Below are 20,097 nucleotides of genomic sequence, written 5' to 3' on the forward strand. Positions count from 1 at the left end.
ATTAAAAAAATTGTTCATTTTGTTGGGTTTTGTAACACAACTCGCGCAAAATCACTCGATTATTGAAAATTCAATGGACGGATAGTGCGAGTTGACTGTGATGTTTGTCTTTGTTCTTCCTCGCCAAAATGCCCAAAATCAGGGTGCCGGATCACATTTTTCCTTGAATTTTCTGTGCTTGACACTCGCTATAGGGTCAAAATTCATTGCATGCACAATGAGTTTGGGCCGGGCATATTGTCTTCGATTTTACTCCATGGAATAACGTCAGTTCTTCATGAGCGCGTTCACTTGACAAGCCCAATTAAGGCAAAGTGAGAAGATTGGCACTATACAGTATTTCAAGGAGGAAGAAAAGATATCTCTAACTATAAATATTTAAAAAATATCTATGAACTTTGTCCTCAACCAGGTTTTACGGCCAAATGTAGTGTTTGTAAAGGACGAATACACTTTTGAGCCCTCCACAATCCAGGCTTGTCAAAACAATGAAGTACGTTATTCTCTCATGGGTTCCTTCGATGTTCCAAGAAAAAAAATTTTGTTTTCATGATAAAATATCGAAGGTTTCTGTCTTATGTTGTACAAGGTCTATAGAGTTTTAAGAATAGTTAACTATGCATATGAATATGATAAAAGGTGTGCAGTTTGGCCTCAAATGACAGTACGTTTCTGCCTCTTTTATCTATGCATCCGTCCAAGAGCTTTGACAAAAAGTAGAATCGGCTTAGCTCTGCTGATGCCCATTAGTCTGGTGATTTTGTATGGACTACTTTTAGAGGGCATAACTTTTGTTTGCCCAATGGTTTGATCGAGCTGAAAATTAAAAAAATTGTGATTGTTAAGACCTGGGGTTAGTCTCATTCGATGAAGAATGCAAGCATTGACTCGAATCGGAGTTGGTAATTCTCAACTTCGGCATCCCCTTCAAGATTTCAGGGGTTCATTGAAGGTCAAACGAGGGTTAGGCTAGTGTTGGACGTGGATTGCTTTATTATTTATATAAATAATGAGTACATGGACCATTAAACGAAATGAAAGTTGCAGGTGACTTGGCTGATTAGTTAGTTGGTTGGTAAGATGGTTAAGGAATGGGCTGGAAATGCAAGCGGGGACGTTGATTACTTCTGAAGACCGCGCAAGTTCAGAGCGAGTTCAGAACAGCTTTTGGAGCTTCTTCTTGTCGGCCTCGTCTTTCTGCTTTTCCATCTCTTCCAGTTTCTTCAGCTCTTTTTTGCACGTAATCGCAATCGACGGATCCAAATCGATGACTCGTTGGAAATCCTCCTTGGCGGAATCCGGGTTCCAAGCTCCCACGTGGGCTTTGGCACGACGGAAGCGAGCTTTGACGTTATCTGAGAACAAAGAACGATATGTGATAAAAGTCAATCAAGCTTCATTTTGTGGACAAGCTGCTTGGCTAGAGGGGTGACTAGCCCTCTAAGTCTGGCTAAAGCAACAACTAGATTGTCGTGTTACATCGATTTTTTTTTTCGGATTTAACGGGGTTTCGTTTGTTTGCACAAACACCCTTCTTTGTTTTCATTCTATTAGTGGTCTGTGAGAAGCAAAATCGTTTATCTATTCATTGTGTAGTTTTGTGTTAAAAATATTGGACAAGAAAATAGCTATTTGTTCGCTTTAAGCTAGATAATGGATCAAATCTTTCCGGTGTTAATCACAATTGAACATTGTGGATGTTTCTCTTTATTTGAAATGTGAAGTTCTTTACATTCAGTATTTCCTACCGATCATTTTTCTCTTACGTCGGAATAAAATTTCAAAGGCCATCGAAATTTGAAATTTGATTTTTGTGTTGGTGTCATGTTTGATTACAAGTTTATATGTTTAATGGCGGGACTTGTTGCCAGAACGGAGTAAGTCCCTAAATTTTTTAGAAAATTTATTGAAAATTATAATTAAATTAAAACTAACCCAATCTGAATGTTTCCACCCACATCATATCAATAAAATGTTAAAACATAGCACCTAATGTGGGGATAAGGGTACATTTGGAGGGTAAAGGGGAAAAACGGGGAAAACCACATAAACCAACGCCAAAGAAACACAATGCGATTTCCGGATTTAATGTCATCCGTGTAGGAAAAAAAATATTTCCGTTCCATTTGTTCAAAAACTAATGCAGAAAATGCTCTCAATTTCACTGACTGACTGGAATTGAAGGTTTCAGAATCAATATTTCCTCTGGACGGGATCAGATTACGTGGGCCTGTACTTGCATCAATTGTTAACAGACTAAATTGACCTTAGAGCAAAGTTTGATTCACGAGATGTAGTTACTAAATGAGGGCATCTAGCTCTCAAGGGGAATAATTTCATGTAGGATCATGAACAAAAGACAAAAAAATTATGTTTAACACCAAAACGTCAATTTTGCTCGATCGATGCCTTGAGGCCAAAATCAGGGTCTTACCTGGATCGGTCTCCAAAACTTCTGTACAATGTTCAATCACGGGATAATAGTCGTTTTCCGATAATCGACATTGGGCAAAATTCAACAGGAGCGGAATCTTGGCATCGCGCAGTTTGACCCAGTCCTCATCATTGGGCTTTTCTCTGTAATTCAATCACTCCTCATTGTACAGAATGTCCTTATAAATCTGGCCATTGCTAAAAACTTGTGACTTTGGGCAGAGCTTAGAGCACTTCAAGAACACAATTTTCTTCGAACCTTAACATAAGTTGTTCCAGCAGTGTAATGGCCATGCCGTACTTTTCGGACGCTTCTTTGACCTTCTTTTGGCGGAAAAGCCGGTTGCCTTGTTCTTTTAGCTCGGGTACTTTGCCCAATTTCTCGTCCGGTTTCATTTGCCAAGTCTCGGCTTGATAATCCTCGGGCAGCTCGATCCGGATGATCTCAAAGATAAACTCAAGCGACTGGGGCTCCTTCATGAGCTGATTGAGGTCGTCGTAACCCAAGCCGCCCTGCATTTGCATGGCCATCATGCCACACATATGCTGGTGTTGCTCGCCGCCCTTGGGCGTGGCTTGGAGATGACCGTCCTTATCTCGTTTGGGCAAGAATGTGTCCCGCAAGGTTTTGGCTACGGTGGGATAATTGCACGTGAGCTGGAAACAGATGAGTCAAATCAGGAGGCTGATGGGCCGGCAACCTGCCACGACTTTATCCATTGAAAGGAGCCTCTCTAATACTGTAACACCGCTCAGGACATTGGCACCCACCTGTCTTTGAACGGTAAAGGAAGCCACTTCGCCCACGAGCATGGTTTGAAGACAAAGCTCCCAAGATTCAAGTTTGAATTGCTTGCCAATGATGAGCTCCATGGGCCGTGGCCAGTCCCGACTGTCGTCTAGCACCGTGCCGTCCAGATCGCACAGTTTGGTGACAAAGTGAAAGATAATCTGGAAAATACACAACAGGGGTTATGATCAACCGTGAGGAGCTAGCTAGCTAGCGCGAGTTCGAGGCAAAATCCGGAGACCGAGAGAGTCACCGGGCATCTGTCTTGAGAATTTTTTCTTTATGACTTCCTTACCGCTAATGGGATTGGAATCCCAGCACTCCAAGACGAAAAATTGATTCATTTTACTCAACTTCATCTTTATATATAATTTGATCGACCAGCGAATTAGAGTTGGCGGATCTGGTTTGCCCTTGAATATAGGGTTGATCAGGGATGTTAGTCGAAAACTTGTCCCAGTCTGACTTTATGCACATGTGTCATTGGTGTAGAGGTATTTCAGTTTTTTTTTTTTTGGTTTCTCTGATTTCGGGTCTCGAATGGCTCGAATGGCTAGTGATTCGAGAAGGCCAATCAGTGACCTCGAAATCATGGCTATTAGTGGGGATATCCAGATTTTGAACTTCAAAATGGTCATTGGAGTTGTGTCCCAGCATGAGGAAGGTCCCCGGTTTGGTTCTCTAACCTGAATGTTCTCTATGACACTCTTAGACGCTCAATCTACCCCCTCCCCAGATGAAGCAACTAATGTCTATTTGAAAATGGATGATGTGGTGTCCACTTACAGCTTTGACCGGAAAAACCAGCCCAATGCATGCCTCCAAAACTACCCATCCATACGTCTATACGCATCAATCTCATGAGGTCTCCCCCGAGAATGTTATATTATAACATCGTCATCTTCAATTCAGATTGTTTTTTGAGGTTTGCTCATCACTGCCAGGAGTGCAATCCCCAGTACTAATCAAACGACAAATTATAATTGCCTAATTGTTACCATTGTTCATCCTGCTCATTAATGGGTTCAGGTCAATTGGAAAAAGTTTTATTTGAACGGACTTATTTGGGATAAGAAGTCTTGAGACGATCGAGGACGTGTGCAAGCATGAACATGAAGGAAAGTCAAGTAGATGAGGTGAGCGACCTCTTTACCAGTAATTCCCATCCGGCTAAGTGGAAATCAGGCATGTACAGATACCTACTCAAGATAGACTGAACTTTGGTCCAAACGAGTGAAGGCCTCTAACCCAAGCTGCCACCTAACTACTGTACTTGGTGCCAGGCGAACTAGGCCTCGATCACTGGGATGGCCCCATGGATCCTGGAACACAAGAAATGGATAGATGGATGGATGGATGACGGGACTCACTTTCGTGCCTTCACGGAAATCTGGCGGCGAGTGAGCACCGGCCGTGGCCGATGGCGGGGACGCGCGCCCGGCGTGCAGAATCTTCTTTTGAATGGGCTTGACCCCGTCGGTGGGATGGGCGGGACTGCCACCACCGGTGGGCGCCGCTTTGGACCTGGAACCGGCCTCTTGATGGGCCTCACTGGCCTCGCGCTCATTTTGACCCATTTAAGGAGAGATGAATCTGTGCCCTGGGCGGGTCCAGAGAGAACTCAAGTCCGAATGTACGATCCGATTCGACCTGAATATGACCCGAGGATTTCCAGAATGAATTCAAGAATCTGAGGCTCGGTCAAGGCGCTCAGTGTGGCCAGAGACTTGCGAGGAAAAAGCGCGACCTGTCACGCTCATGGGTCCATTGCAGCACATTGACCGCGCTTTTTCCGCGATATAAGCCTTTAAGATATGGAGATGCCAGAGATCAAACCTCTGAGCTTTGAGTCTCTTTTCGGGATAAATGGCTCAGTTTTCTCAGACGCATAAGTCAATGCTTGAGACCTGACGCCCCTCAGTCCCTTGCAAGTCACATGCTGAGGGGAACAGAGGTGTACAAGCAAGAAGAGGATGAAGGCTTTTGTCACATCTTTTGATGTTTGTCCTTTTAGAGGGACTTATTTCTAATTCAGATGATTATAATGCATGTATTTTCCTAAGTAAGGTGGCACCTCGCAAATGAGGGCTGGCGCAAACGGGCCTGAAATGGAGGCTCTGTAGACTAGGCTCAAACCAACAACAACCACCGTCAGGCCTGGGCCAGATGGGGACAGAAACAGCTGAAGATCGATACATCATTCAACTTGAAACAAAAAAAAAGGATAAAAAAGAGTTTATTGTAGTTTTCGACTTTAGCTGAATTGGTAACGATTAATTAACCGATGTTACTCCAGCCAGTCAAAGGCAGCGCCTCTACCATCGGAAGCCATACATATGATACCCTAACAGCCATTCAGCTGTCAGCTATTTGTTCAAAAAAAGGACGTCCCTGGCTTGCGCGCATTCCATTTTCTGATTGACTGTTTCCTTGCTTACATATTTGGAAATTTGAAAGACTAATTTTTTGCGGACTTCCTTATCGTAAATGGGAATTCTTGTTTGCAAATATTTATTCAACTTTCAAAAATTGCAGTAATGCTATGCTAAACTGCCAGGTTTGAATGAGAAACAAGCTATGCTATCATTTTCATGGGATGGCAAATGAATCCAATGAAAGAACAGTGTTAAAACCGCCAATTTGAGCTTCCTTGTGAGATTTTTTTTTTGCTTTTCTTCCCTTTTGGACATTTGTTCAGTGAAGAAACGCTAAAATGCTAAGCAATATTTACCAATGCTTGGACCATGGAAATAATACTAATTTAATGCTAAAAGTCAGACCAATGTTAATAAAAAAAATTCACCTGCTAGCGGCCTTGAAGTTCTGCTAATTTTGAAAAGTTAGCATCGAAAAATGCTACCTGACCAGTCTGGGACTGAATGTTAGCGATAGGATCAAATTCAAGGTTGCCAAAGAACTTAAGGTTTAGAGAAAAGTAGCCCTGGTTTAACGGAAGAAAAATCAGGGTCTCTTTTTGACGCTAACTAACGGGTATCGGACATTCCACCACTATTGTCATAGGCCCCAGGCCAGTGAAGATGTCAATTGCTTGCCTTATTCGCAACCTCCCGTGACTATTAATTTGATCCTTATTAGTTCTGAAATCTGAACATGGTAATGTTGTTTTGGGGGTTCCGTGATGCGGGAAACGAACCCGAACTAAGTATGCACGAGATAGCGGTTTGAACGGTTTGAATGATCCCAAACGACAGCTCAGGCCTGTTTTGCCTCTGGCCCTGAACTTATATGATCAGACCCCACGTCCAATAAGGACGGAATTCTGGAGTCTCCTGGTCCGTTCGCGGGAAAGACGAGAAGTCCGGGTATGTAGGGAAATCGGCCGCCCTTAGCCGTCCCGTAGAATCGAGGCTGATGAAGTTGGGGTCCAGGCCCATGGACCCAATATGTGGCCGGGGCATTTTCGTTTCTCACGTGAGGTTGCGCGATAGCCAGAGTATTTCAGCTGAAATGTCTCGCCTCCGTTGGACTTCCTTTTCCTCCGCCGTTTCTGTCACGAAAGGTAAGCATTGCTTTGGTCTATTCTCTTCTTTGGGTTCTTTTGTTCGATAGCTCAACCCGGTTGGGATCAGGATCTCATTGAAATTGGGTGTGCTTTGGTTTGCAGATCACGATGGCCGATGCCAAGGAACCTCTGCAATCGGTGCAAGTCTTCGGACGCAAGGTAAGCCTGGGTCAGTTAGCCCATGAGGAAGCGCTCTCGGTGGGCGTGTTGGGCGGGAGCTGCTGGCCTGGCACCGGGATGGCACAGCCCAAATGTGAATGAATGCATTTTTGTCGTTACAGAAAACGGCCACGGCCGTGGCTTACTGCAAACGCGGCAAGGGCCTGATCAAGGTGAACGGTCGTCCGTTGGAGTTGGTGGAGCCCCGCGCTCTGCAGTACAAGCTGCAGGAGCCCATGCTCCTCTTGGGCAAGGACCGATTCGCCGATGTGGACATCCGGATTCGCGTCAAGGGCGGTGGACACACGTCCCAGATCTACGCCATCCGACAGGCCCTCTCCAAATCCCTCGTGGCCTACTACCAAAAGTGTAAGTCTTAGCCTGATCTGGCCGCCCCCAGGCCCCAGGCCCTAGGGCGTGAGACGTGGGTCGCATTGGATGGCTTGGCCATGCTTGGGATTCTCTCAATGAACCAAAATCTTAGCGTTAACCTGATCATTGCAGTTGTGGATGAGCAGAGCAAACAAGAGATCAAGGACATCCTGATCCAGTTCGACCGCACGCTCATGGTGGCCGATCCCCGACGATGCGAGGCCAAGAAGTTTGGCGGTCCCGGCGCCCGGGCCCGATACCAGAAGTCGTACCGTTAAACCCATGTTTGTCCCACGCCCCTTTTCTCCTTCGATCCGCCCCACTGCCCGGGCTCAAGACCACGCCCACGTGGTTTTTCTGTTTCTGGGAATAAATGCCTCGGGCTCGAAAACGCGACCGATTCGTTTCAATCCAACCGAATTTCATTTCCTCCCATTTGGAGCGCTAGCTAAGCTAGAACATTCATTGTTTTACCTAGTTTTACCGCCTGGGATGCCCTTCAACCAGTTGAGATAGGCTGGAGTGGGGCTGATCCGCAGAAAAGACCGACCCGAAGACTGTTCGCTGCCAGAGCGTTGGGAATACCATGGGGATTGATTCGCTTTGAACGCTGTACGAGACCTAATTCTTTACATCACCATCTGAGTTCAGGGCGCCAGCGGGTTGATGGCTGGTTGGATTGTATTGGTTGACATCCAGTGCGGCAATCTGCCCGACCCCCTGTTGTCGAATAACCAAATATGTAAGGAATATTTTATGATAACGCCTTAACCTCAACTGGGTTGGTGAATGTGTCGCTTTTCTCGCCCGACCTGCAGTAGGTCCAATTTTCGTTGGTGAAACCCACCCGAGTTAAACGCCATTCATAAGAATTTATCTGGTGTCAAATACCCTAGCCCAAAATTACTCGGCATTCTATGTAATGGCGAAAACTAGCGATCAATTTGGAAATACTTTCTTACGCAACCCCTTTACAGCGTTATCAACATCAAAACCCCAGCGGGTGACAAATATATCACGAGGGCTCGGAGTAATAATTGATATTACTTTGTCGATTGTCTGTAAATAACTGGCAATAAGGGAAGTTATCTACGTCCTTTTAATAATATTCTAATACTTTCTTGCGGGGGATCACTTCCAGCATTCATGGAACGCAATGCTCGCTCTAATGTAGACTCTAGAAACGGCCAAAAAGACAAATTCCCAGTACTAGCTTCAACGCGAGAGAAAATATCAATTCCTTGGTATACTACAAAGGCAAATCGTCCAGTCCTACCATGTACTAGTTGTTATCAAAGATGCAGACTAAACAGGGTTCCTAAGCCTCATTGAGTATCTCTCGTCTTGAAACCCTACTTATTTGGCACTCAAACCTCATTTGAAGCAGCAAAATTATTTCCTTAAACGGGCTAAATATTTGAAAAAGCTATCTCAAAGAACAAAAAGTATCTTTTCCATCTTTTAGTGCATTCCATTCTCGGGGGCGTGGCATAGATCACGGAGATCATAGGTCAATGAAATACTTCTTTTGAATAAAAGATCAAAATGTATTGGTCATCGCCCGCAATACAACTAAGTATAATGACATCGATTTCCAATGCAGTTTCATTACTATCCTCTGGTACGATCACAAGGAGCCATTGTTTCGCATCTGCCATCCGAAGATGCGAATCCTTAGCTTATGCACAGTCGTGGTGGGGTGTTTGTGAGTGTGATGGGTTTATTCAAGGGAGGGTCCAAGCGTGCGGAAGGAGGGGGTTGTGGTTCGCGGCTTCCTGATGAGAGCCATTGTGCCTAACTAGTAGCACATCCATGGTCTTGGATTGGACTTTAAAGAAATGAGGGTGAGGGGGTAGATTCCAAGTGGAAGGCGCTATGGGCGGGGATGGGTCAGTCTGATTGACGGGGGAGAAAAACACGGTCACTACTTGGCCGCGAAATTTGCGCTTGGCCGGCATGGAGATTAACTCGGCCAACGAATGCCCCAAGAAAAAGGATGCCAAGTCTAACGATCCAATCGATGGAGACTTGGGTATTGATGCCTGTCTGCCTTATCTTATCCTAAGACATACAAACATATCTGATCGTATCAATCGTTGAGATAGAGTGGGGAAACTGGGTGGGTAGAAGGATTTGCCAATTATTAGGCAGGGCTTGAACCATAACCGAAAAAAAGTAGTGAGTTACCGTTACTTGTCAGGATATCGTTACTTTTGCAGAAAAAGATGGCCTAAAATTGGGAAAAAAACGTTTAAACGATTTTGTATTATTTACTAATTATGAAGAGAAACAAGGGCTCGAGGAGTAAGGGTAGTTTGGTTTTAATATTTTTTCACAATAACTAAACATTCTGATAAGTATTTTTCATCTTTTTTTTCATGGTTTGAAAAAAGTTAACCTAAGGCAAATATTCCATTGGTTTGTCGAGGGGAAAAAATGTACATCGCTTCAAGCTATTGTTAAAGGCAGAAAAGATTAAATGGAAATGGAAATAGCTCTTTCTAAGTTGGAAAAAATGGCCCAAAACGTACCCAAAATAGCAAATATATTAGCAAATAGAAGTAATCAAACTGGCAAATAATTTCCAAAAACGACAAAAAGGGCAAATCATTTGGCAAGTTCAACCAAAACGGGCGAATCAATGAAATTAAATATGACAAAGGCTTAAAATATCAAAAATAAGAAGAAAAACAAAGTAACCTGATCTAATGTTTTCTTTATGGGCTGGTCTTGAATTAGCAAAATCGATTTCTCTTTGCCTGGAATATTCTTTTAAACAGACTTGTATAATGGGAAAAACGATTTATTGCATCTTAAGGTCCCTACACTAACCATTGTCGCGGGTGACCCACCAGCTTATGCCAGGGATGGTAAACCATTAATAGCTATTTTCGACCACCTCGCGGAGAATGGTGGAAGAAAAGGGCAGAAATTATTTCATGGTTGACTTTTGCGATCAAGAAGGTCCTTCGGATGAGAATTTTCGACCATCGGTCAGAAAAAGGTGGCATACACTCTTTTCAAGTCAATTTTTGCCATCCCTCGCCCTGTGGCCTCAGCTTTGGTTTACCGTCCATCCAGTTTTTTTTTTGCATTTTACGCAAAGATATGTCCAAAGGAGTCACAACCAAGAATATTATTATTATAATTGGCAGTGCCCATCGAGCCGTTCGGGGTGAGCTTTAATCCGGGCTAGCGGGCAGGCGAGCCTCGGTACGTGGGCCTGGGCTAGCGCCCTCTAGCGAGCGAGCGAGCGAGCGAGCTTCCCTTGTGTTCCGCCATCAAGCTTCAATCAACAAAAAACGGTCGAACGACACAACTACTTCTGCCCATACACACTCGTACACAAGCACCTATCCGCTCCGGTCTAACCTAAAAATTAACAATAAGTACGTACCCCTGATTATCAGCTAGGTCTTAGGGGTATTAGCTCTCAGGTACTCAGGTATCAGCTTCCTTCCTCGTTCGTCCTAGGTCCATAGTAGCAATTAGATTGGTTTCATTCCGACGGGTGGATTGCTCAGTTAATAAGAGCCCCCCAGTTCATTGATCAATCGCTCAAGATGGAATCGGTGCACAACTTGGTATGCGTGTCCTTGTCGGACTACCTCCGGAATCTGCCCATTTCCACGTCGGTGGCGGGCTGGTTCAGTCTGGGCCTCAAGGATTGGATGCGCTTGGTGCCGTTTGGCGTGGCTGTGGGCGGTCTGTCCTACCTCAGTCTCCAAGGTCTGGCTAACACGCCCGGCGTCGGACCCGCTCTCAAGGTAAGGCAGGCATGCTTGCTAATGTCCTCTCCCCCCCCCCCCATTTCCCACTTCTTCCCGGCTTTTCATTCAGGCGCCGGTCCCGGTTGTTTGGCTGATGTATTGAACAGCAGGCCTTGATTTGCCTTTCAACATGAAAGCCAGAGGGTTCGGATCATAGGTTATCCGTTAAGCACAGGAAATTGGACCATCCAAGTTTGTTCAAGATCTAACATAGGTCTAGAACATCATGATTTATAAGGCGCTCGCCAATGGGCGATCTTCGCTCTTCTTTCGAAAGATTGCTGGTATATTGAAAGCCAGGCCAGCATCCCGTGACATCCCGTGACATCGTCTCTGATTTTGCATTCAGTTATGATCGCCACCTGAAAGGGACATATTAGTAACTAGCACTTCACTTTTGAGGAACCAGTTTGCACACGGAACCAACCCGCATCAGTTTAAGATCAAGTTAAGTGGCACGTAGTTGGGCCAAAAGAGGATATGACCATGAAATGTCGGTTAAACCTTCCTTACAAATTTCATCCCACACATGCCAATAGATTTGTATATTGTCGAACGTAGTATATCAAATGCAATTTTATAGCTTCGCGTCATTCAAAACGGTTTTCTACATCGTTTTGGGACCTACGTTGAACAATGCATTCAGCACCTAAACATGAATTGTTGTGAAGTCTCTCATGTTCGTTAGCTCTGTAACGAGGAAGAAGTTGATTTCACAACAGTTTCCTTTTTAACGGCCTCATAAATTTCGTTTGGGTGATATCAATGAAATCCATTTCGATCGCTTGCTTTGTACAAAACCAAAAGTGAAATAAGGCTATTTTCCCACCTGATTGTTACCGCTTGATTGCTCAATTGGACTGATTGTTCTACTTGGGTCTGGTTTAGGAACGCTTGGCCAAGTGTCCCGGATTCCGAGGCAATCGCGTGAACGAGAACATTAAAATGGAAAACAATAAAGTGGTGGACACCATCGACATCGAGGACATGGGCGATAAGGTGCGTCTCAATCGGAAGGATTAAAAGAGGGTGGAAGTTATCCTGAGTTTGTCTCGTTATAGGGCGTGTTCTGTCGATGCTGGAAGAGCAAGAAGTTCCCCTATTGTGATGGGAGCCACAACAAGCACAACGAAGATACCGGCGACAATGTGGGACCCTTGATCGTCAAAAAGGCCGCTTGATAATCCTATCCGTGATCGATTCATCTCTACATCATGTAGTAGTCGTTTTTAACTAACTTTTGAGTAATAAATGAAAATTCAATCAAAACAAGCACAAAAAAAAATCCAATGCCAGATTTCCACATTTATTGCTGCCAGTCAAGCACACACCTTCAACAATTGATGTTTCTTTAAGTCCAGTATCCGGTAAAAGTTTTTATCACACACTTCGCACTTGAACGGCTTTTCACCCGTATGAATCCGGATGTGCTCGATCAGATAGTTCTGGCTGACATACGACTTGGAGCAACCCGCCACGGAGCACGCAAACTTGCCGGGGCGATTGGCATAAGGCCGTCGGCGATTTGGAGTCGCGTCCTTCTTTGAAGTGTGTGCGCACTTAAGATGATATTTCAAAGTAGACTGCGAACTCAGCATTTTTGAACAACCGGGAAACGTGCAGGGCCATGCCGACGGTTTCATTACGGAGCCTTTGGCTAGGGACTTGGCCGAGGTTGGGCATGAGTGATCGTGGATTTCTCTTATCGAGGACGCCACAATCTGGACTGAACAAGTGGGGCACGTCATGACCAGATGGACGGGCAACACGACTTGACCACTCGCGATTTTCACGGGGGCGGTCAAGGCGGAGGCTGATAGTCTCGTAGCGGATTCGGGCGTGCTCACCGAAAGCTTGTCCGTTTTGGGTAAGATCTTGCGCTCCACTTTGGGCGGGACTTTGGAAGTCATTGGCGACTGAGCTGGCATTAAAACGCCTCCCTCAAAGCAGAAGGTGGGTCCAACATGTTGGAGCTGATGGGGGTCGTCATCAGTGCTGCCAGCTCGCGACAGGCTAAAAACGCCAGGTGACCCCCCCAAAAAAACGCCAATTCAAAACATTCCCCGCCAAATATATATATTTTAAAAAAACGCCTGATATTCTCTTTGCATCTCATAAAGCAAAACTATGGTTCATAATTTTTAGTGGATGAAGAGGTGTACTGTTAAAACATTTTTCATACATAAAATGTGAGTGACGTGGCACCTGCCGAAAATCATAGTCTACCTTCAAGCATCTGAGAATCTATGACAGAAAAAGTTTTTCAACTCTGAAAGCTTTCATAGTGACCATGCATGTTTGTCTATGGTTTGGTTTTTCGACAGAGGGGGAACAGGATGGGGACATTTTTGTAATGCTGAAACATGTGAAAATTGTGTTTATTTGGCCATACCTTGATTCCAGTGGAAAAATACATTGCCGTTGTGTCCAAAATTGTGCCACATCTTATGCATTTATTGAAAAAGCAGCCGTGAAAACTATGATTGCCTCTGAAGTTGAAAACACCAACTTGAAAACCTTGAAAACCTCTATTGAAACAGTAACGCAGTTACTCTATTTGCACTAAACACATAGCTATGTTATTTCTAGAGAACTGAATTGATGATCATTCAAGTGGTGCATGATTCACAACTCAAACGCGTCAATTTGGGCCCAAAAGTGTGCTATACATTCATCAATTGCTCTGAAGTATGAAACTGAAAGTGCGATGAGATAAAATTGCAGAGGCACAATTTGCATTCTTGCAAAACATCATCAAAGCTTTGGAAAAATAAGCCAATTTCCTTGATATTTGGGTCAAAAACGACTAAAGTCAGTCAAAACCGCCACTAACCCAGCTAAAACGCGACGGGAAAATTTTCCCGTCGCACAAAGTTAAAAAAGGCCAGAAAACCGCCACATTTATCTTCCCCGTCAAAAGAAAAATCTCCCCGCCATACAAAATCTAAAAACGCCAGAAGTAGCAAAATCTGGCGGGCTAAACCGCCATCTGGCAGCACTGCTCAATAGTACCTAGTTGAAGCTGACAAAGAGAGCGAGCGCTTACAACAGTTGTGATTACAAGGTGAATGTGTCATTTTAGTTTTGAAGACGCATTAAAGTATTAAAATGCTTCAGACAGGCACAAGGTTTTTTTCACTTGTTACAAAACTCCCCCGAACAGGAGTTTCAAGTTTTTCAAGTGCCGTTGCTCGTTCGGCCACAAAAATGTTTCTCTGTCAATACTTTGACATATACCTAAGACAAAAAAAGTTAACTCCTAAAAGCTACGATTTCTTTTTGGTCAAATTTGAACCAAATTACATGAAACGTCATTTCGAGAGAAAAACAAGATGTCTCTTTGTGCAATTTTTCATGCGGGCCACATAAATTTTGGTCGTTTTTTCAGTGCATTTTGACAGTCGTGATCATTTTGCAACGTTTTGTGAGGCTAACTGCTCAAAAATGCGCTTGCAAAAGTGGCTTTGAATCCGAGCTATTTTGTCGATGCAAGAAATCCGACCTCTTCCATGAACACAAACATGGCAATCTTGATTCCTTGTTAATTTCAATTTCTTGCAAAAGCAAAACACAAACTGAGGGTGCAGAAATTGCTTGTCAATGTCAATGAGAGGGACGAAACACAATAAAATGATAATTGCTGCGTTTTTATTTATTTAAGCGGTTTATCTTTTAGTGGCTCACTTATCTTCAAATCAGAGAGATATCAATTGATTTCTCAGTTGAAGTGTTACTCCATTCGCCAATTGCTTTTTTGATGATGTAATTGAACGGAAAAACCGTTTAGCATTTCTTTTGTTTCAGTAGGAAATTAGAATAGCCTCCGAAAGCATGCTATTCTAAATTTATTGCATTTCGATAGTTTCAAAAGTCAAGTTTTTTGTCTTAGCACTTCGTTTATTTCATTTTTGATTACGTTATTTGGCAAAATATGAGTAAAACAAATGGAAATTCAAAATAAGAAAGCCACTTCTTTTCCAAAGTTTGAAGTGCTTCATGTCTAGAACTGTATCAATCAAATCAAATGGTAAGTGAAATGGAGTCTACTTCTGGGAGCAAAATTCCCAATAGCCGACAAAAATAAGTCCTCAAAAAGGAAAGGAAGAGTCCAACTTGTTCATAGTCTTAATTTTTTTAATCATTTGGAGGAAGAGGATACATGCCAAGAAGTTGACATGATGGATTTGGGGAATTCAATTCAGCTTACAACAACAAATCTGCCAAACTGTGTTGTTAGTTGTTTATCTTTTAAATACTTCCCAATGCTACTGACATCATAATCCCAGTTCAAAATAGAAATAGCTGACAAATGTTATCTACCTTTGAATTCATGAAATATATTTTCCCCAACGAATTCGGGTTGGCGGATCTAAAAAAGCTTTTGAAGTAGATTAACGAAGGTGATGAATGTATCAGGAGCTTATATGGAGTCCTCTGGGGCACCTAACCTGACATCATGCATGTTACTACGGGACCATTTGCCAATAGCCCCCTCACGCTGCATGAAATATGTTTTACGTTTTGCATTCCAGAGGGCGCTTTGTCATTCAGCCTCTACCAAATAAAGGGCCAATTGGGCCAATTCCTTGTTATTGAATTTTAATGCGTTTGTGTTGTTTTTGACTAATTCTATCAAAATCTTATTTTCAATTTTAGTGCCTCGGGTCCCATACTGTCCGGAAAAGAAATTGCAAGCAATTTCAAAGCAAGGCAAGAGCAGTTTATATAGCAATTTTACTTGCCTCTTCTAGGGACCCTGGATGCAGAGACCCGCAAGGTTGAGTATACGTCATCAAATTCAAGCGATCTGATTGGCTGCCAATTGTCAATGAACATGGGCCTTGTTTGGAAACTTTCTCAACAGGGAGTCAGTCACTTCCAAAAAGACCTAACATGTTTGCATGGCATAAGAAGGCAAAGCTTTGAATGATTTATGACAAATCTGATTCACCTTGGGTTCTACCAACATATTCTACAACATTAAAGTGTCTTTTGCCATTAGAATTGCATCAGTACAGTATTTCTCAATAAAATATAGTTGTCACGCTGATTTGTTGCATGTTGCCAGTGTCAATTTGGACTAAAGCACTTAAAAAAAGAAAGTACAACCATATTAAACAAATTAAATTGTTAAGTATAAGGGACTTGTTTCTTGAGAGACTCAGAAAGTTCACATACCATAATGTTGATTTGAATAATAGAATGAAATATGTTTGCAATCTAATCTTATAAAAAATGGGTTCAGAAATAACTAGAAATTTTCTGCAAATTGTAATGTCCATCCAAAGTCGTACTTTCATTATTGTGCTTCAATGTTAAATCTACTCAAATGCAAAACAAATCAAATGCAAGTTACTTTGTTAAGAATTGAAGTGTTAACTAGATATTTTCAAATAAACATATGTCTCACATCGCATGTCATATCATACGAGACAAATACGTACAGTAACAATCATCATTTGACACTAAATTCTACTTGTGATTTATTTAAAACTACTCCAAAAACAATTGATCGTCAGTACTCATTTCATTATTCCTCCAAGTCATTATGAATAAATAGGCTGAGGAGACGGGAACGAAAAGTATGACAAGTCATGTAGCAAAAATGTGTGTGTATTTTTTATGTTTTAAAGACTTCCTTACAGCTACTAGGGAATAAAATTCGCAGTAGTTCAAGACAAAAAGCCTAGTTAATTGAATTAATTCTTTATTTATACATCATCTGATTGACCAACGAATTAGATTTTGCGGACAGGCTAGCCCTTGAATACACGGTACACCAGGAATTTTTCAGCTTGTTTAAGTCTGACTTAAATCCTCCTGCTTAATCTTTTTCCAAGGCATGATTGGAGTTGTTTCCCCACCAATCATTTCTGACATTGAATTCCTTCACGAAAACTGTAACAAGGGTTAGCTCATCCACTGTATAGTTATTGTAGGATGATGGAACTGATAAGAACATTCTTTCTTTTTACTTTCAGACTGAACTACTTGCCATTCATACGCCGTTAAACTAGAGCTAAAGTAACTTTTCAATCGAATATCGTAGCAGTTCAATTCGATGCAGAGTTTCGTTAAATAACAATTTTACTACTTTCAGGGGCCTCCACTTGACAACGATGGATGGAATGACCCTTTTGAGCACCTTCAGTTTTTCTCAAGGATGATGGCCAAGCCAAAACAAAATTGGAACCGAAACCAAGAGCAAGCAAGGTCATGTGTTGAAGTGGTTTGTACAGGGTCTTGCGTGAGCGAAGGTCTCTGTTCCATTCTTGAGAAAAAATTTAAACTCTAAAGCCACAACAGTAAACAGAGAACCAAAGTGACTCTATGATACCGGAATTGACATTTCTCATCTGAAAAATGTACAGATATGGTGGCTGGCTCAATTGAACAGGCCAGACTTCTACACTTCTGCAAAGCTTGACCGAATACTAATTGATACCCAAGACAAGATGGAAGAAAAGTTCATGACCTGAGAAGTAGCCAGCAAGTGAGATCTTGGCTCTTTACCCAGGTCTTTTTCTAGTCCAAACATGTGAAAAAGTGCTGCTCCACCTCAATCTTGTAATATTCAGTTCAACAATTTTTGAACAAAGAGTTGTTCTACATGTACTTGTTGATTTCTTTATTTTTGAAGTTCATCCTAGGAATTAAGATTGGTCACGCTGACAACTGATTTCGTCAAAAGGGAGGGAAAGTTGAAAATTCGAAGGATTTCCAACAGATTCTTATTCTCCCAAAAAGTTACTAAAACTGCCTATTACCTAAGCTTTGGCTCCCACTGGTGCAATCATATGACTCTAATGGAAAGTTTTGCGTCAAAAATATTTGTTGGCGAGGTCATCCAACTTCTGTACAACATAGAATATTACAATGACAACTACATTCATATACAATGGTGGAGACCCTGGTCAGAGACGCGCAAGGTTTGACAAGCGGCTCCACTTCAAAAAAGTAGGCAATTAGATGAACTAAAAAGTTTCCAAACAGTTTTTGAATTGATGCACTGTATAAGAAAGTGTACTGTCATGTCAAGCACCATTGAATATTTTCTTCAAGGACACTGCAAAATTTTACTCAATGACAAGCTGATGCATGGATATGGTATTTTAGATTATTAAGAATTGTTTTGTTACTTTCTGAACCCATTTCTTCATAAGATTAGATTGCTAAAATATTTTATTCCATTATTCAAATTAACATTATGGCATGTCCATTGAAAAAGTCCCTTTTAGACTATATATACTAATAATAACTATAATATACTTTATTAAAATGATTGCACTCTGTCTTCTGAAGTGCATTACCCCAAATCGACACTGGCAACATGCGACAAATCAGTGTGACAACTATATTTTATTGTGAAATACCATACTGATTCAATTCTAATGGCAAAAGACAGTTTAATTCTGTACAATAACTTGGTTGAACCCAAGGTGAATCAAATTGTCATAAACCATTCAAAGCTTTGTCTTCTTATGCATTACAAACATATTCCGTCTTTTTGGAAGTGACTGACTCCCTGTTGAGAAAGTTTCCAAACAAAGCCCATGTTCATTGACAATTGGCAGCCAATTGTATCGCTTGAATTTGATGACGTATACTCAACCTCGCGGGTCTCTGTATCCAGGGTCCCTAACAATGGCCGACCATATCTTTGTGGTTTCTAAAATGTGGTCGCCCTGGAAACTAGGCTTTCCCAAAACGAAATGTTTGAGCATTTTGAAATGGGTCAATATAGCTCACTGCCCTGAAAATGACTTCTGAAGTCTCAAAAAGTTTCCACAGGATTTAGTTCATACGCTCCTCTCAAAACTAGATAAAGGGGGATTAAGCAAACCTTCACTATTCCTCATATAGCTCAGAAAAAATAGTTGGTTAGAAAGTCGTTATTTTGGCAGTGCTGACATTTTTTGAAATGGAACCAAATTTTACCAAAATTTTAAATTTCCCAAACAAATTCGCAATATCCAAATTATGAGTCAATTTGATCACATCAGTACTAGTTACTGAATTATGACCATTTCATGCATCAACCAAAGCAGAAGACTTAGACACAATGTCCTGCTTTTCTGTTTTGAAGTCACGTGACCCATGTTTATATTGAGCTGTGACGTCAGGGAGGTGAAGGGGGTGAAGGTCCAATTTTCTAATCAGTGATACCAACAATACCGAATTGGTCTGGAGTGAGATTCAAGTAGGAAATGATATTTTTTAGTTTGGAAGCATGTGAGGGTCAGAAAATAGTATTGCGTGATGATCAAACTGTTTATTTTGAAATATAGGGTAAAAGGACGATTCTACCTTTGAAAAGTAATAAAAATGTGTCTTAGGTCCAAAGGACTGTTGAACATTAATCTGACCTTAAACAAGGAAAAGTCAGGCCTGAAATGATCTGCACGGAAACCAGTCAGTTAGCAAGTTTATGAAATGGCCAAATGAACATTTATTAATCAACATTGATCTAATTCAACAATTGACGGAATTTTTTTCTCATTTCCATTCAGGAATAAAGCTCATTGCTTCAAGTACCAGGATTGAAAGCCATCCCCCAAGCAATAAAGAGTAGAGACTGGTGATTTTTTTACCATTGAGGGTAAATTTCAAATGATCATCAAAGCTAGTTTTCTTCACAGCAGATTCAAATTCTGCATCATCAAGTAGCGCGTTAAGAGACTTGTGGTAAGGAGCCTCTACTTTAAGGTAAACTAGTTTCAACACCCTTCTGGAATTTACACTCAATGGCAAAAAGATTATTTTACTGGCCTCTAAATAATTGAGATTGGGAATCTCTGCTTGGGTTAAGCTTGCTGTTGCTACTGCTAGACCACCGTCAGAGTCTCTAAATATAGCGTTTAATGTCAGTTTGGCGCTTTTTGCCCATACATTTACTGGATTCTTGTTATGGGTGAAAGTTGAAACTGACCATGATCACAGACCATATAATGACTAGACCTTGCCTAACGTGAGGAAAAATGTGAGCACTTGCCTTCATTAGCTAGTGCATAACTTTTGGTGACTAGTGACTCATGCTTTTTCATTGGCCA

General features: G+C 42.0%; 4 protein-coding genes across 4 annotated transcripts; 2 read left to right on the forward strand and 2 right to left on the reverse strand.

Moving 5' to 3' along the window:
- Window positions 1-970: 970 nt before the first annotated feature.
- Window positions 971-4,933, reverse strand: LOC131886929 (AH receptor-interacting protein-like). The gene is made up of 5 exons (XM_059235392.1): window positions 4,594-4,933; window positions 3,205-3,384; window positions 2,693-3,090; window positions 2,435-2,577; window positions 971-1,355 (listed from the first exon to the last, which is right to left on the reverse strand). The coding sequence occupies exons 1-5, from the start codon at window positions 4,798-4,800 to the stop codon at window positions 1,156-1,158; spliced, it is 1,128 nt and encodes a 375-aa protein (XP_059091375.1). The 5' UTR covers window positions 4,801-4,933; the 3' UTR covers window positions 971-1,155.
- Window positions 4,934-6,642: 1,709 nt separating this feature from the next.
- LOC131886225 (small ribosomal subunit protein uS9) lies at window positions 6,643-7,673 on the forward strand. The gene is made up of 4 exons (XM_059234492.1): window positions 6,643-6,743; window positions 6,849-6,905; window positions 7,028-7,274; window positions 7,410-7,673. The coding sequence occupies exons 2-4, from the start codon at window positions 6,855-6,857 to the stop codon at window positions 7,553-7,555; spliced, it is 444 nt and encodes a 147-aa protein (XP_059090475.1). The 5' UTR covers window positions 6,643-6,743; window positions 6,849-6,854; the 3' UTR covers window positions 7,556-7,673.
- A 2,838-nt stretch (window positions 7,674-10,511) lies between these two features.
- On the forward strand, window positions 10,512-12,319 carry LOC131886226 (CDGSH iron-sulfur domain-containing protein 2 homolog). The gene is made up of 4 exons (XM_059234493.1): window positions 10,512-10,666; window positions 10,752-11,044; window positions 11,936-12,046; window positions 12,109-12,319. The coding sequence occupies exons 2-4, from the start codon at window positions 10,841-10,843 to the stop codon at window positions 12,226-12,228; spliced, it is 435 nt and encodes a 144-aa protein (XP_059090476.1). The 5' UTR covers window positions 10,512-10,666; window positions 10,752-10,840; the 3' UTR covers window positions 12,229-12,319.
- Window positions 12,320-12,366: 47 nt separating this feature from the next.
- On the reverse strand, window positions 12,367-12,957 carry LOC131886802 (zinc finger protein 271-like). The gene has a single exon (XM_059235206.1). The coding sequence runs from the start codon at window positions 12,955-12,957 to the stop codon at window positions 12,367-12,369; it is 591 nt and encodes a 196-aa protein (XP_059091189.1).
- Window positions 12,958-20,097: the final 7,140 nt, after the last annotated feature.

This window comes from Tigriopus californicus, chromosome 9, assembly GCF_007210705.1.
Source record: "Tigriopus californicus strain San Diego chromosome 9, Tcal_SD_v2.1, whole genome shotgun sequence".
NCBI classification, from domain to species: Eukaryota; Metazoa; Arthropoda; class Copepoda; order Harpacticoida; family Harpacticidae; genus Tigriopus; species Tigriopus californicus.

Coding starts and splice junctions, on each gene's coding strand:
- LOC131886929 (XM_059235392.1), bottom strand. CDS start 4,800: ATGGGTCAAAATGAGCGCGAGGCCAGTGAGGCCCATCAAGAGGCCGGT. Junction 3,385..4,593: donor ATTTCCGTGAAGGCACGAAA/GTGAGTCCCGTC, acceptor TGTATTTTCCAG/ATTATCTTTCACTTTGTCAC. Junction 1,356..2,434: donor AGTTTTGGAGACCGATCCAG/GTAAGACCCTGA, acceptor CTTTGTTCTCAG/ATAACGTCAAAGCTCGCTTC.
- LOC131886225 (XM_059234492.1), top strand. CDS start 6,855: ATGGCCGATGCCAAGGAACCTCTGCAATCGGTGCAAGTCTTCGGACGC. Junction 6,906..7,027: donor TGCAAGTCTTCGGACGCAAG/GTAAGCCTGGGT, acceptor TTGTCGTTACAG/AAAACGGCCACGGCCGTGGC. Junction 7,275..7,409: donor CGTGGCCTACTACCAAAAGT/GTAAGTCTTAGC, acceptor TGATCATTGCAG/TTGTGGATGAGCAGAGCAAA.
- LOC131886226 (XM_059234493.1), top strand. CDS start 10,841: ATGGAATCGGTGCACAACTTGGTATGCGTGTCCTTGTCGGACTACCTC. Junction 11,045..11,935: donor GCGTCGGACCCGCTCTCAAG/GTAAGGCAGGCA, acceptor GGTCTGGTTTAG/GAACGCTTGGCCAAGTGTCC. Junction 12,047..12,108: donor TCGAGGACATGGGCGATAAG/GTGCGTCTCAAT, acceptor GTCTCGTTATAG/GGCGTGTTCTGTCGATGCTG.
- LOC131886802 (XM_059235206.1), bottom strand. CDS start 12,957: ATGACTTCCAAAGTCCCGCCCAAAGTGGAGCGCAAGATCTTACCCAAA.